A 16,600-nucleotide genomic window follows, 5' to 3' on the forward strand; every position below is an offset into this window, starting at 1 on the left:
CCCCATAGGGGTATTACGAGGGTTACCACAAGGGTGCACGTTAAAATCTCCAGCTATTAATAAATTACATGACGTTACACCTGTACCTTCTGCCAACATTTCTTTCAAAGACAATATATTACAATCCCCTTGACTGGATGTAGCATTATAAAAATTAATCAAAGTCAGGTCACGTTTACCTCTCTTTAAATCAAGTATTTGGACGTTTCTATTTGCATGCTGTCGGTTACATATAAGACAGGAAAGAGCCAAGTTTATAAAAATAGCCAAACCCCCTTTAGCCCTTCCGCTAGCTGAGGGAGTTGCTGGACTAATAAAGCTTTGATAACCTTCAATATAAGCACTATTATCTTCCAACCATGTTTCTTGGAGACATATGATAGTGTATTTTTTAACAAATGCCAACCAGGTAGGATCACTTATTTTATCAGCCAGTCCTGCTATATTCCAGGAGACTAAAGACACGTTATGAGCGTCATATGACTCAGAACCTAGGATAACATCATTAGAAGAAGGTTCGAGTGAGCAATTTAATTTGTCAACATGTGTAACTCCCGGATTTTCCATAGTGGAAGAATTTGATTCTACAAAATATGGATTAAAGGTTTCAGTCAAATGATGTGATATATTATTGTGCTCATATTCGACTGGTGCATGGCTGTCTCTTGGAAGAACTATGTCTGGCATAACAAAGCTAATAGTAACTAGTTCAGCAGTTAAAGGGGGAAGGGTTTCTGCTTGTAGTAACCTGGTTTTATCGTGAATAGACGTATTAAGCTTAAAATCGGTGTATCTGGGTGTGACCGTTGTATCATACTGTCAATCAACCTCCTCCATGTCCTTCTGCTCATAAAAAACATCAAATCTATTTGAAATAGGTACATTGTAACCTGTTTCAAGATGTTTATTATGAGAATAATTACGGTGATAATGCATACCGTGTGGGGCCTCCCAATTTTCAAAATAAGATGTTAAATAGTCACTCTGTCCAAGCTCCCCCAATGCATTGGACGTGGACTGATTATAGTTTCTTATTGTGTAGGGAGCATAACTCGTTGAAATTACATCATTATGGTATAAGTTACGGGTTCCGTGATTTGACTCCAGTACTCTAATAGGATTAGGATGTAGTTTATTAGAGCTGTGAACACATGGGGGATAGAAATAACTTAGATCCTTGGTGCGGATCAGGCTATTGATCGAGCCTACCCTCCAGCTGGTGATGTGCTTTACTGCACGAGTATCCATAAAAGTGACAACAATACAGTCGCCCTCGGTAGTTTTGTATCTTTGACCCACGCAATCAACCCTCCTAACATTAGTGATTTTACCACTAATATGGCGAGGGATCGGTCTATGTGCAGTAAGCCAATGGCTAACTTTATTTTTCAGATCCCCGTATCTCTCAACCTTGCCCTTTTCTAGTTGTGGGACACCTATCATTATTATGGTATATGGGTGAGATTCTGGGGGGAGATTAATATGGATGGGTATTTTATTTTGTTGACGCATCGGTAAAGGTTGCGCTAGTCGAGTATTAATGGCTGCGTTTTCTATTAATATGGGACGTTCAGATCCAGCCAAGACAGCAGGTAAGGCAGAAGGTAAACCTTCCGTAGCCCATTCACTGTCTTCACTACCCGCTGATGGGTCGACTAGATTAGTAGATATAGTCGGGGCCACTATTATTCCATTGTTTTCACTTAGGTGTAAATTTGGTTCAGCGTGGCCTATTTCGCCCATGGAAGCGGGAGGTGACAAAATAGGATCGCAGATTTCTACGTTGGCAATCTGTATGGATGTTGTCAGAGGATTAGGCATGCTTATGGATTCCTTGCCCAGGGATTTCTCGAGCTTCACAAAGAGTTGTTCAAAACTACATAATTTGTCTCTTATGGGTTGGAGAAGGGAACAAAGTAACTGCTCCAAATCCGTTAACTGTAAATCCTTTGATATACCCATACTATCAGTTTGACTTGACTGGTCTGTATGGGTTTTAATATTCTCGTGTTGTTTTACCTTAGGATGTAAAGCATCTTGTTTAGAAGAGTTTGGGCTTATATTAGGGGTATTTTTAATTAATTTGGCCAATCTAAAGTTATGCCAAACGTCTTTTGCTGAGGGCTTGTGATTTCCTAACGGCCTGAGCGTTTTCCGCACAATTGATTTGGTTTTTTTACCGTAGCGCCGTTTCAACTTTTGGGGGGGGGGGGGTGAGGTGACTACAAGTACGCTATTAGTTTAGGGAGGGCTATCTAGAAGCGGTTCCCCAGGAGAGTTTAATGGTAAGATGCCTGAATGGAATGAGCATAAGTTTTCTCCGCTACTAATGACTGGTACGGGACTTCCATCTGAACCAATCAATGGCAAAGGTGAGTTTGATAGTGTGTTATTTAAGCAACTTTTAGTAGTAGGTAGTCCAGAGAAAGAATGTGCTAAGAGTGAGTCCTCAGTATCTGAGGAGGACTCCAAAGTTATATTATTTGCAGTTGTGTGTAAATCAAGATTTGGAAAGCATAAATCAGGTGTTAATGAAAGACGCCTCTCCGTATTATGAATGGCGTCCGCAACTACACCTATAGTTTTCTGTAACATTACATCTATTGCAGTAAGTGTTGGTAGTGGTGTGGAGGATACATTTGTATTTCTAGTGGTTGATCTAGTTGCTACCGGGGTCTTTCTTGCTTTAGACATTTTGTACATGGACACCAAAGAAGTATCAGACACACTAAACAAATAGATGAGTATAGCACCCCTTTAAACAAATGTACTGGCCTTCAATAAACCTCCTTTGACCTATCAAAGAATTACCACAATCACCTCAGAAACTCGGTCCACACAGAAAAGGATCGTTACAGGGGGGGTGGCCCGTCCCGTCTCCTTTGGTCCCCTGAGGGCCACAGAGGGCCCGCCCTTTGCCCGGGCTTAGCCCGGCCCCGCGCGCGTCCCGCGACGCGAAGGAAGTGCCGGGTCTTTAAGCGCCTCCTGGCGCGGGAAACGCTGTCGGCGGGACTCTCCCCCTCTCGGGCTGCTGGGAGTTGTAGTTGTGGTTGTATCGTCCCCACTCAGCGGCCGCTGTTGTTGTAGGCGGCGACTACTCTTGCTTGAATGATTTGCCAACACATAAATAATGGTGAACAGACCGTGTACCCTAACCAAGGTGTGATGCCTAAATGCATGAGAAGTAGAAAGACATTTCATGGACAGAGAGACGATCGGTATTAGATTGATAAACACACTTTGCTGACACGCTTGTTAATGAGCACTTTTTAAAGTATACAACAGTTTTTTTAGGTTTCTGTTCTAAATGAATGGAGGTAAGTCCCTCACTTATAACTGTGGCAGACCTTGTATTTACAAGGAGGGATATCTGATTTAAAATTACATACTTATGAAGCAAAACAGAAAACCACTGAAAACCCCCCCGTTATAGTAAGCTACACAAACTATGATTCGTGACACCACAATGCACTTCTCCTGACAAGAAGCATGATTCGACTTAGACCATCTTAAATTACATTGTTGACATCACTGATGAGCTCACGTGACCTAACTAATGACATAGTTGCTGAGGACATTTATGATCTCACAAAATAGTTCCACAATGACATCAGCATATGCCTGACAAATATTATTTTGAAGGAATAGTTTGAAAGCTTTTCTCCTAAACGTTAGTCAGTCTTTCCAACTGCATGATTAGCTTTGACAATGACATTCAAATTTATCTCTCACTGATCTCAAGAGTGAACACCAGGCACAAGAATAATCCTCAGTACTCTTTCCTATACGGCAGGTTCAAATGAGGTGTATACATTTTCTAGCTTACATTTGATACCATGCTCAAGGTGTGGCTTTTGCCGTTGCCATGAGCTGCTGGTCATGGCTTAGCTATTGAACAGCAGGTGTGTCTTTCCATAACCTATAAACTACTTTTTACTCCATTATCTGTATAGAAAAACACTTATTTTTTTTCTTGTAAGTGAATTACAAAAACACCAGATTAACATTGCCCATCTCCCTGAATCTTGTACACAAAGAATATGTTGTGCCGCGTGCTCATTATGCAAGTAGTCTATCCTACAGTCACACTCTGAGGTTTCACTCCTTTCCTCCTTTATTACATGTCTACAACTTTGAAGAAATGTCCTATCTTATAGTTTCATGTGCATAGTGTGTTATGCAAGCACTAGGTTCTTGACTTAATTGCCTAAGACATATGACATCACAAAATGGCTACACAACGTCAATCTTATACAACTGAGAAACAGTTTCTAAAGGCATAGTCTGAGAGTTTTTATCCTTCACTCACACTTTGAGTTCTTGCCCTTTTCCTCCTGTATATTCTACAGCTTTGGAGAAAGTGTCCAGATTTCTGTTTCTTGCATGTAACCTTTGTTATACAAGCATTGTGTTCTTGAAGCACACTCTGACTGAAGTTTGAAGTAAGCTAGGTTCTAGCTCCCAAACATTTTAGCAGTTCATACATACTTAAATCAAGATGGGCCCTACAAAGGGTTAAACCCAAAATGTTATTCACTAAAACAGTTGAGAGCAGGTATTTGGTGAGATGAAAATCAGCAGCAAAACAAATGTCTGTCATGCAGGGCTTTCTTTACAAAACCCCTTTTGATAAAGTAAGTGACACAGAAAGTGGAAAGAGGGGGGTACATGCCAACCCTGGACTCACAAGATCACGGTTTGATATATCTCATAAACTCCATACGACTCTAAAACTAATTGATGAAGCACGAGATAGTCTGAGGTAAATCAGCTAAGTGTTGGAACTTGGTTAGTACTTAAATCACCAATGTTCAAGCAATCTAAGATTTAAGTCCTCATAACCTCGTAGATATTAAACAGAAAACATTTGAGATACCAACAAGATTCCTGAAGAATCTTGACTAACCGAATCTTGGAATAAATGTTGACATGGTATATTTTGGTGTTGCAAAGGAAGTCAGAAGGATCTATGCCTTTGAATCTTATCCAAACTGATCAAGTGTGTGCCTTATCTTGCTCATATCATCTGCTTCTCTCTCTTCAAAGTAGATAATTATCAATAATTGGGGCAATGCATTGAGTCTTTCTAAAAGGTTTCTCAATTTTTGTTAGATGTCTAAAGCTTCACGTCCTTGACATTGGAACATTTCCATCTTCCAGTTTTCCATCTATATTTTCCTGAATGGAGGGATAGAGGGGGACTGGGAGTTCATAAGTTGCTGTACCTTGTCACAACCACATCCAATTTGGTAAAATAAACAATATGGCCCTACAGAATACCTCAAAGAACACAAACAACATCTCTACCCTCCATTCTCTTGTTAAGACTACTACTCCTTTCTGCGCACTGGAATCATAGGAACCGCTTCCCACTTGAAGTGTGGCATCATGGTTCCGTATGTACCAGACTCGCTGCTGTCCATGATTAAACGGTTGCAATGAACTTGGGGTTTCTTTTCTTCCCGTTTCAGATTTACTATTTCTGTAATACACTTACCTATTTTCTTGAGTAATTTTAGTATATGTAATAGATGTATGTATAAGTTGGACTGAGAGTAGGAGCTAAGGTAGCATTAAGAGTAAGGAGGGAAGATTATGAGTTGGAGTATGAGTAAAAGAATAGGAGTTTGGACATTAGTGTTAACGGCTCACACTCAGCGTGAGTAGGGGTAGTAAGGGGTAGAAGTGAAGGCAAGACCAGTGATAGGAGTAGAGCTAGGAGTGAAGTAAGGAGTAAGGATTGGTGTAAAGTGGGATGAGGCGAAAGGGTGTGCCTCCTTTGTAATAGATGGTTGCTTAATTATCAATGCATAACAGTAAAAAGCACTCTGTGAGGGCTAATACACCCAGTAGTCAATAGTGTGATGGCAAAATGAAATGTTCCTATTAGCAGATCCATAATGTGAATACCACTTCATCAAGCAGCTGTTGGAAGGACTCGGCCAAAACAACCAATGCTGAAGGTGGCTAACCCATAGAAACTATATATTGTGTTCATTGTAGGATCACTGGCATCAACTAACGTCCACTGTTAGCCAGACATACAAATAGTCAAACTATTTCATATAAGTATTCTCAATCAGATTCAGGGTGGAGATGTTTAGTATGTAAGAATTCAGAGAAGATACCCATGATGGACAAGTGCTGGTACAGGTAAATAACCTTTTTTTCGGACTCATTTTTAGAGAGAAGAATTTGTATTTTCCTTGCTTGAGGCTTTGGAAGAAGATTGGGAAAGTTTGGTCTAAGTTAATTTTATATCGATCACTACAAAGTAATCCATCAATGTCGGGCCAATAGAAGATAGTTGATTCAAAATAACTTATTCTCTTTTTCTCCTATATTGTTCAGCTCTTATCTTGCATTTTTTTCTTTTGTTTTAAAGCTGGCATTTATAGAATTTATAGTGCTGATATTTACTAAAAGTGCTTATATTGCGTGCTTCTTTCTAAAGCAAAAGTTTCATATAGTTACTGTTTGCAGTGGAGCAAAGGATTCCCAAATTAAATGCACATCTTTATTTTGATATTCAAGATTTCAACAGCACATTGCCTTTCTACGAGCGAAGAGTTTATCTTTTGTGGTTGCAGAGATGGAACTGTGAGGATTTTTAATTCCCTCAATCTGCAGTACGTCACAAATTTACCAAAACCTCACTCCCTGGGTACGGATATTGCTAAGGGAGTAGATCCAAGGTAAACATGATTGAACTTATTCTGTAAATGAAAAGTGTGTGTTTGAGGAGATGCTGTTCATAGCACTTGTAGAATGCTATCAGTTTACATTTGTAATTGCCAATTAGGAACTTGCTTTCTCCTTATGATGGCTTACAATTTACAACAATAAAACCCTTTTAAAACTCAGAATCCTAATATTGAACGGTTTTTCCCAGTCCTCTCAACTTTTGTCATCTTGTTATTAAATACTGGGAGATACTAAAAAGTTACTTTTTTCCTAGCATCCTTTTCAGAAAGAGTCCAGATTCTCAGTATCCTGACACCATTGCTGTGGCCTATGATCCTTGCAATCATTGGGTATCTTGTGTATATAACGATCATAGCTTGTACGTTTGGGATGTCAAAGATACAAAGAAAATTGGGAAAGTGTGTTCAGCCCTCTATCACAGCTCCCACATTTGGAATGTTCAGGTGAGATTGTTTTTCTTTTTTCTGAAATGTTCGTATTGTGTGTGTGTGTGTGTGTATATGTATGTATATATATATTAACAGTTATGACTCTCGAGTAATATATCTTGGTAATTGTATATAGAGTTTCTCCAAGAAGCACAACCTTTGTTCACACAACAAAAACTAATAAAAGCACATTGAGTTTCATTCCTTTTAATTGTTGTATTTGTTAAACATATTGCTGTAAAAGTTTCCTATTACTGTTTGTTTTTGATGGTCTTTTAAGTAGAAGTGTGGAAAAAGGAAGGGAATTATGGGGCGGTAACTTGAGCCCCACGTGCTACTTTAGCCAAGAATCCTGCAGTATCCATAATACTGCTTGGTAACAATTTTCTTTTTTTTCTTTCATTTTAGCCATAGTATATATAGGACCGTTATTACAATACTGTTTTTTATGATGTCATTACACACCGCTTCAGCTGCATTTTGCAAACATTACACACCATACTCCATAGTGTGCTTTGGGTCAGCCCCTTGCTCATGATGGCATTACTTTCTTGTTACTCTTAGGTCACTCCTCGTGACTAGATGCTCTCTCCCATTTCACTGCTCCTGACTAGATGGTCTTCCAATAGACATTGATTCCTCAAAATGCAAAGGCTAGCAATAGTGACATCACACACCATAACTTCAATGTCCTCACAGGAAGTGACATCATATGACCCTGAATGTTCCCAGAATGTGATGTCCCTTTACCTTAACCTTGATGACATCACCATAATTGACACTGCTTGAGTGCCATATTAACGTCATGATTAATATAACAAAGCTAAACAGACAGATGCCTGTTTTAGATACCACCTATTTTAGGGTGCTGATATGGTCTTTAAAAGTGGAATGTAATATTTGCCCTGAATTGTAACAAACAAGTGATGCAAGAGGGTCACACCTCATCTTGGGTGTTTCGGCAGGTTTTCCACGAAAACACATTTGAAAAATAATGAGGTCATAGTGCATTTTAGGTTTAAATCTATTTTATTGGTTTTCAGACAAAAGAAGTCAAAGCAAGAACCTAGACAAATCTAAGACCTCACCTACATCCAATGGCTGGTGAGGGAAATTAAGGGGGGGGGGGATATAGTTTGAACTTGAGGGGGGGTGTTGGGGATGGTGGCGGGGAAGGGTGGAGGTGGGCAGAGTCCCAGAATTCATACGAAGGTGACAGGAAGAGTGGGGAACTGGGTAGGGAAAGTGAGTAGTACTCATCGGTCACTGCTGTCTCCCGAAGCAATCAAAGTGAAAATAACAAAGCAGGGGGGACATCAGTCCTGGTTATGGGTCGCAGCTGTGAGGCGAAGCACTCGTAGGTACGCGGGCAGATCAACTACTGGAAGCTCTGTGCCAGGAAACAAAGGTATGGGCCCCAGATTTTGTCGAACTGGGGTAGCATATGGTCCACAAATGCAGTCAGTTTTTGCATGCAATGAAGTTCCCAAAATCTGTGTAGCCAATCGGTGTGAGTAGGCACTGTCTCCGTGCCCCACTTCATCAGAAGGACTTGTTTGACATCACATAGGGCAGGTGTGATGGCTTTCCCTTTTGTTGATCGAAGGGGAAAGGTCAAAGCATAGGGGAGTCCTAAATAGAGATAACTAGAAATTGAGGTATATTCATATCCTTCATCTCATGAATGTCTGCTAAGATATCGGCCCAGTAGCAGTGCAACTTCGTGCAGTGCCATAAGAGGTGAGTCAGTGTGCCTGCGGGGCCACAATTACACCAGTATCTGTCATCGCTACCTCGTTTACCTCTGGCAGTTCTTGCTGACGTGTAATACTAATAATGCATCATTTTGAGTAGGGTCTCCCTAGAGGTGCTGCGGGCGAAGTGCGGAACTGGTGCAGAATGTCCAACTTGTTTTATTTTTATATATGTGAAAGGGCGTTCGCATTTCAGTTCTCAGCGCAGTCGGGTCGGGGATTTGTTGGAGTTCAGGAGGGTATTTGAAAAATAAAAAATTACTGGATGTATTAGAGGATGTGTCACCCAGTGTTTGATGACATAACGTCAACAATTTGGTGTCTGGCAAGCCATAGTCTGTTTTACGTTTCACAAAGGTTGCGTTCTAATTGCTTATATCAAGGAACAGGTGCAGGGATTAATTTGATGAGGGCTGTCTTCCGGAAAGTTCATGTTGAGGTCATCTATGCCGGTTGCTTGATGCTTATTTTGGTTGATTTTCTGAATGATTCTGTGGCTCCTGAAACCTGACCTTGCATATGTATGGTAAAACATTTGTAAAAGTTGCTAAGCCTTCTCAAATAAACTGGGGAACACCAGCTGCAGCTAGATATTACCAACAGCATTGAATATGGCTAAAGGTCAGGGTACAAGACATTTGTTCATTCATAAGTGTTGGGAGGAATGATATGAGTCATGCCGGTATATTGTGATAGTCAGGAGAGGTGAGCTGTGGTAGGAATCCTAACGCTACCAAGACATGCAGAACATAAAAGTACATGTCCTACCTTTTACTTACACAGCACCCTGCCCTTAGGGCTTCCCAGGGCCTGCCTTAGGGATGACTTATGTGTATGAAAAGGGTTTGTTTAAGGCTTGACAAGTAGTTTGAAATGTCAAGTCGAAAAGGCAGTAAACTGCACACACATGCACTGCAGTGGCAGGCCTGAGACAGGTTTGAAAAGAGACTTCTAGGGGTGGCACAAACAGTGATGCAAACCCACTAGTAGCATATAACTTACAGTCTCTGGATACACTTGCAGGTAAATTAAATATGCCAATCATGTATACACCAATTGCACACATGTTTAGGGAAGAAGCACATTCACTTTAGCACTGGTCATAGTGGTAAAGTGCTCAGAGTCTTGAGGCCAAAAAAAGATTAAGCAAAACGTGGAGGCAAAAAGTTTGGGAGAAGACTATTTAAGGATGACAGATCTAACCGTTTCAAATAGACTTTGGATTAACATCTGCTCAAGCAACTTTTGGTCTTCAAGTTGCGAGGTCTTCCTATGAACTACAATCTCAATTGTGCACAAACTTAGCGCATCATTTTGATGAACTTGTACACCGAATATATAATGGTTCAAATACAGCAGATGTGGTGCACTTTTTAGGTCTCGTCTGAGCCAGCGCATGCGCTGCTCTGGCGAGACTTTTAGTAAGTCGGCTTCAGAAATGCTACCACACGCTTTTGCCTGTGGCCTAAACCTAGCGATTATGCGCGAGGTTACGAGCAGAGGCGCCATCTGGCTTTCCTCTCTCGTCATGGCTCATTAAGCCATTTGTTGCCTCCCCGCTCCCGCCTTCTCCCTGCCGTCATTGTTGCCTTCCTGCTTGTTTAGATAGAGTGGTGCTTTACGTACACTATGTCTGTATATTTCCTTTCCAAAATGCGCTTCACATTTACACATGTTTTCCTTGCCTCTTCGTTTACTTGAGCTCGATCTACTCTTTCCACTTTAGTCAACGAGTGCAACTAATATGGAAGAACTTCATGTTTTTCTCCTATTTGGTTCCCTACCCCTTTTTCACAACCTGGTTTCTTACCTTTTTCATCAGACCCTGCGTGCTTTAAAATTAGCTTTGTTTGTCTTTCTATGCTCGCAGCTCCACCTAGTGGCTTTTTTAAATATCCGCTTTGTGATAATTATACACAATTACTACAAATCTCGTTGTTTATAGGTACACATCTTCTAGTTCTAATAATAATCTTTTCTCAAGCCAAAACTCCGAATATAAAAGTAGAAAAAGAAGGAACAACTACTCTTCAGTGGTGCAGACTGTAAACAAACATTGGCATAGCCAATAGGTCTTGCCTTTGGGACCTTATAAGTGTTTAGCCATGCAACAGTTGCATAACTAAATACTTATAAGGTCCCAAAAGCGAGACCTATTTCACCTAAGTGAAAGTAATCGCGGAAAAGCATGGCCCGCGCGCCCGCCCACATGCACTGTAGCTCTAGGCTGGCCTGGTAGCACTTTTTGGAGCCCTCTCAAAAAGTCTCGCCAGACCAGCGCATGCGCTGGGTCAGGCGAGACCTAAAAAGGTATGTTGATTTCGATTACAAAAATATCACTATGGAAATCTGCAATTAAAACCCCTGTAAATGAAACACCCACTATTGTTTGATACGTCGCTGTCCCAAATTATGACTTTAATAGCATTACAGTCAAACCACAAGTAGTTGTCCTGCCTCCGATTTCGAAAAAATGTCCAAAGTAAGAGAAAGGATTCTTGGGACACTGAATGTCCCATGTTGTTCTATTACAAAAGTGGTGGAATGGCTCAGTGACAGTTTCTAAAGTTCCGTGGCATAATTAAGCTAACAATTCATTTGTTAATTTGAGATGACGGATAACCTCTAAAGATTAAATGTTCTAACAATGATTTATGTAGATATATCCTTTCAGTGCTCTTGCACCACTGTATTGTTGTTTAAAATAAGACATGAATGTACACATTCAGCCCATGTGATTTCTTTTGCTCATTCAGCACCCTTCTGTATGTTATATGTAACAACTGGGCAGCAATTTAAAATTCATAGGGAACTGGTACTAAAAGGCTGCATACTGGTTGCTGCCAGGTTTTCAAAGGTCTTTAGGCATACGCTCCATCGTAAAAAATTGGTTAATTTATGTGAGGATGCCTTACCTACCAGAATGCAGCCTGGCAAACAGTGGCCCTATAAAAGTTTAGGACATACAATTTAATAATAAGGAGTTAAAATGTCAGCCTCTGTGCAATTTGACATTTATAACCTGTAGCTTGCGGCATAAGACAGAGGGTGTTCATGGATCACTGGCTTACAGCTGCAGCTACACTCTTTGGTATTTAAAGGGGCTACTGGTATTGTGAATAATACACATTTACTCAATGTATTTTAGATATACATGCGATTTATCAAGACTTTTCATTACTATAAATTCAAGCAGTGACCCAAAGCGGTGCAAAAGTCTTTAAAGAGGATTTACTTTTCAGCACAAAACTTTTTTTTCCGATAGATTACTGCATTTCTATGCTTTGTGCTGCTTTGCAGCGGAAGCACTAATGATTTTTTTGAGACAAAGCCCTACTTACTAAAATTGTCAGACCAGGCTTTGCATTTATAAAATGCCACCTTGAGGCAGGCACAAATTTGAAGAAATATATGGATGTCTCCAAGCAGACCCCAAATTGCATGTTTGCTTCACTGTACAGCATACATCCAATGTTTTAAAAGTTGTTTGGGAATAGTATTTTATATTGGAAGGGGATAAGTATAAGAACATGCACACGCCTCTGCTACACGGTGCATGCTAGGCAGCCTGTTTCCGCTCCATTGCAGGTGAAGAAAGTAGCAGAAGGCCATATTTTGTAGATATGGCTCTGTATTACACTATATTTCAGTAATCTTCCCAATTCTGTTGGCAGACTTCTGTGCTGTATTCAGAGATGGGCACTTTTTTAGAACAATTCTGTTCAGTGTTCAGTGAGGTCTATAGTTCGTGTAGAGTAACTGGGCTACAGACAATATGGTCAGACACAGTGACATTTCAGATTGGGCCTGTCTAGCCTCTCAGTTCACTGCTGCTTTACGAAGGGTCAGCCTCCAAGATCACTGTAACTTCTTTGCGTCCTGTCATGTACTCACCCTTTCATCTAGTCTCCCATCCATCTTTGCTCTCATTACTCAAACATTCATGCATGCAGTTACATAGCCATGTCACTTACTCATTCATCCATCCACTCACTCACTCATGCCCCAACCACTGACTTATTCTCATATTCACCCAATCACACAAACACACAATAGACACACAAACTCACCAATCCATCGACAAGCACTTTGTCCTTTAAAATATCCAGACTGATTGGTTTTACCAATGCTGATTATATATTCCTGTTCACCTGAGTTATACTTACCCAGAGAGGAGTGCACCTATGTGGACACGGAGGGCATATTCCATAACCAACAAAGTGTAAGTCAGGAATCATCAGCCTAGCACCTAACCATTGTGCCTTGTAGCTATAAAGGAATAATCCACGAAGAGGAGCAGGTAAAAGCAATTCCAAATCTGTAGCACAGGCCTCAAAAACAAGCCACAGTACATGACCGACTAAACACATACTGTATGTAATAGAATTGTCCCATGGTGGCACAGAGTGTCCAGGGATGGCATCGAGCAGAATGGGAGAAAACATCACCCACCGCCACAAACCGCAAATAACAAACTCCACACCTTTCAAGATCTTTTTAATATATTGCCGAACCTTAAAATGACACCCGAACAAGGCAGGTAAAAAATAAACAAGCATTGGCATAGCTAATAGTCTCGCCTTTGTGACCTTATAAGTGTTTAGCCAGAGCTATTGGCTTGGGCAATGTTTTTAAGCTATGATGCTTAGTAACACTGAGGTGGTGGTGCTGTATTGGTGCTTGGGTGTAGTGGAGTGAGCAGCGATGCTGAGTTGTTTTGCTGAAGTGATGCTGATGTGGTGCTGCATTGATGCTGAATAGCACTGCCTCTGTTGGTAAGTTTAGACACTGTATCACTCCTTTGTAGATGAATGTTTATGAAGGTATGATGGAAAAAGGCACATAGAAATAAAATATAAGACTAATTAAGACAAGCATTGGCATAGCCAATAGGTCTCGCCTTTGGGACCTTATAAGTATTTAATTATGCAGGACAATATCCTTGGTGCAACATCAACTGTTGCATGGCTAAACACTCATAATGTCCCAAAGGCGAGACCTATTGGCTATGCCAATGCTTTTTTTCTTTTATGATAACTCCTAGACTGACATAAACGTTGCTGGTTAGACTTAATGGTCTACTTGTACTTCCTTGGTGCGTTATTTAGCCCCAGTAAAAGTAAGAACCTTTTGAAGCTCTGACTTTTTGTCTGCTCCCAGCAATCAGGTGCGCGCTCCTGCCCCGAGATTAAAGGGGCTGTAAAATGTGGACATTTCCCAGCCCTCTGCTTCACAGGAAATTCTGTGGGCTCTACTGGCCCAATTGCCACCTCCAGGAGAGAAGTGGGGTTGTCATGCGGAATAGTCCTTCTTAATTAAAGGCCACATACATAGCTGTCCTAATCTCAAGATTATGATAATCTTAATAGTCTAATAAGAAGTCAATATCCCAATCTCTGCTGTCAAACTTCCACAGAGTAAAATTTTTTTGCGTTAATTGAAACGTTTTTGCTACAGCGCTCTGGAGCTTGGACGAGTGATAGTGTGCTTTAAAATAAAGGGTAATAACAAGAGAAGAACTTGAACAGCACTTGCTGGTGAAAAATAAATTACACTAATACATATGTTCGAGCTATATACATTTGTGATTGCCATCGGTACAGCCCCAATGCATTTAAAATATGTATACGTTTGTAGTCAGCAGTGATTAAGCACATCAAGAGCACAGCAGTACAGTACAAAAGTACAAGCATGGACATAGCCAATAGGTCTCGCCTTTGGGACCTTATAAGCGTTTGGTTATCCAGCACAATATCCTTGGTGCAACAACATCAACTGTTGCATGGCTAAACACTTATAATGTCCCAAAGGCGAGACCTATTGGCTATGCCAATGCTTGTTTTAAAAGCGATTGGGTCTGGGTTTGTTAGTACATTCCAGACTATACTGAGATTGATTCTGTCCTTTTTACACTCTTTGGTTTCCAGTGTGTTTGGAGGCATACCTCTTTTGTTATTACTGCTCATTGTTTTTTTTGTCGTATATTTATTGCTTTTCACCTTGAGGCCAATTGGTGATGGATGTACCACACGTCCAGCTGTTTTGTGAGTGCATGATACAGCAATTTGAAGCACCTTCACTATAGGAATTGATTTTTGTCATTTAGACCTGTATAATTACACTCTGTGTATTCTGTGTTCCTCTGTATGCGGTTCCCTTTTGAGTGTGCAGTGGACCTGTGTCTTGCAATGTAATTGGTTTAATCTATGGATATTGTTCTGCAAGTGTGACAGTTGAGAGCTCACATTCAGTGTAGTCCTGTGAAACTGCCGTCGCTGCAGGATGCATACTATGAGCTACTATCTCCAGTCAGCAGAGATGCTTCGGCTCCTGATTTGTGGCATCTGACTCTCCTACTGAGGTTACTCTGCCAGATATCAGCAGGAACTGCAGAGGTGTCTTGAGAAACGTTAATGGGTCAGCGGCAAGCCCCTCTTCTTTCCCCACCCAGAGCTCACAGTGCTGACTAACTTGTCACTTCTTGGTTTTGGCGTCCATCGCGAGGACTCTGGTCTCCGGCCGAATCTCAGCTCCACATCAACCTGTTGGAGTTGAGAGCTATTTGCTTGGCAAGTCTTCCTTTCATTAAAAGGAAGGCTTGTTCAGGTGTTTACAGACAACACCACCGCCATGTGGTACTGCAACAAACAGGGCAGTGTGGAGTCGTGGACCCTGTGCCAGGAGGCTCTGCACCTCTGGACATGGTTTAAATGTCAGGACTTTTTCCTATTCATATAACACTTGGCAGGATCTCTGAATGCTAGGGCCTTCGATTTCTTGTGGATCATGAATGGCATCTCCAGCCAGAGTTGGTTCCTTCTGAGACTGAGGAGCAGCTCTCATTCTGAGATGCATTCTGCCTCGAGTGGAACTCTGGACTACTTTACAGTATTCACCCGATACCACTCCTGCCCAGAGTTCTCGAAAATCAAGACTGACTAGGCCAAGTCATACTAGTGGCTACGGACTGAGCAACACGAGTATGGTATACAGAACTCCTGAGCATGGGCATCTGTCCTCCAGTCAGGCTGGCCCTTCGTGAGGATCTCCTGTTGCAACAACAGGGCAGAGTTCAGCACCCAAATCGGGCATGCTCCACCTTCATTAATGGATGTTGAGCGGCGGCAGTTGAAGGTTTTCTACCTCTATTGCGAAGTTTGTGAGGTTATCTTGGCAGCCAGGCATCATTCCATTAAGACGATTTACGCCTGCCATCGGGATAACTTTGTAGCGTGGTGTTCCTCACCCCATGTGGATCTCCTTTTTGTATCTCTGACTGAAGTTCTTTTTGTTTTTTTTTCAGCCCAGCAAGGCCTTGCTCTGGGCACCGTTAAAGGTTTTTAGTCCGCCATCTTGGCTTTCTTGCGACTGTCGTTTTATCTTGGTTTTTGAAAGATTTACATTTGTTTTTGCCTACTCCTTTTGTGATGCTCCAGTGGGATCTTAATTGTGCCCTCTACGACTCTTGAGTCTGAAAACCGTGTCGCTGGTGGCTGTTTCATCGGCCTGGAGGGTCAGTGAGCTTCAAGCTCTGTCGGTCCAACCTCCAAACACTAACTTCTTCCCTGACAAACTGGTCCTTAGAAACTATGCCTCTTGTCTTCTTAAGGTGGTCACACCTTTTTACATCACTCACTCGCTTTCTACGCTCCATCTTATCCATCTATGGAGGAGGAGGCACTTTACTATTTGGGCCTTAGAAGAGTGCTCTCA

At 41.3% G+C, this 16,600-nt stretch overlaps 1 protein-coding gene across 1 annotated transcript in view; it reads left to right on the forward strand.

Annotated features, from left to right (window-relative positions):
- Nucleotides 1-16,600, forward strand: part of WDR62 (WD repeat domain 62) — a 699,214-nt gene that overhangs the window by 121,086 nt on the left and 561,528 nt on the right. The window contains exons 8-9 of the mRNA XM_085625650.1: nucleotides 6,535-6,695; nucleotides 6,959-7,148. Coding sequence (XP_085481776.1) covers nucleotides 6,535-6,695; nucleotides 6,959-7,148 — 351 coding nt within the window. The remainder of the gene's footprint in view (nucleotides 1-6,534; nucleotides 6,696-6,958; nucleotides 7,149-16,600) is intronic.

The sequence above is a fragment of the Triturus cristatus genome, chromosome 9 (genome assembly GCF_964204655.1).
Source record: "Triturus cristatus chromosome 9, aTriCri1.1, whole genome shotgun sequence".
Taxonomy (NCBI): domain Eukaryota; kingdom Metazoa; phylum Chordata; class Amphibia; order Caudata; family Salamandridae; genus Triturus; species Triturus cristatus.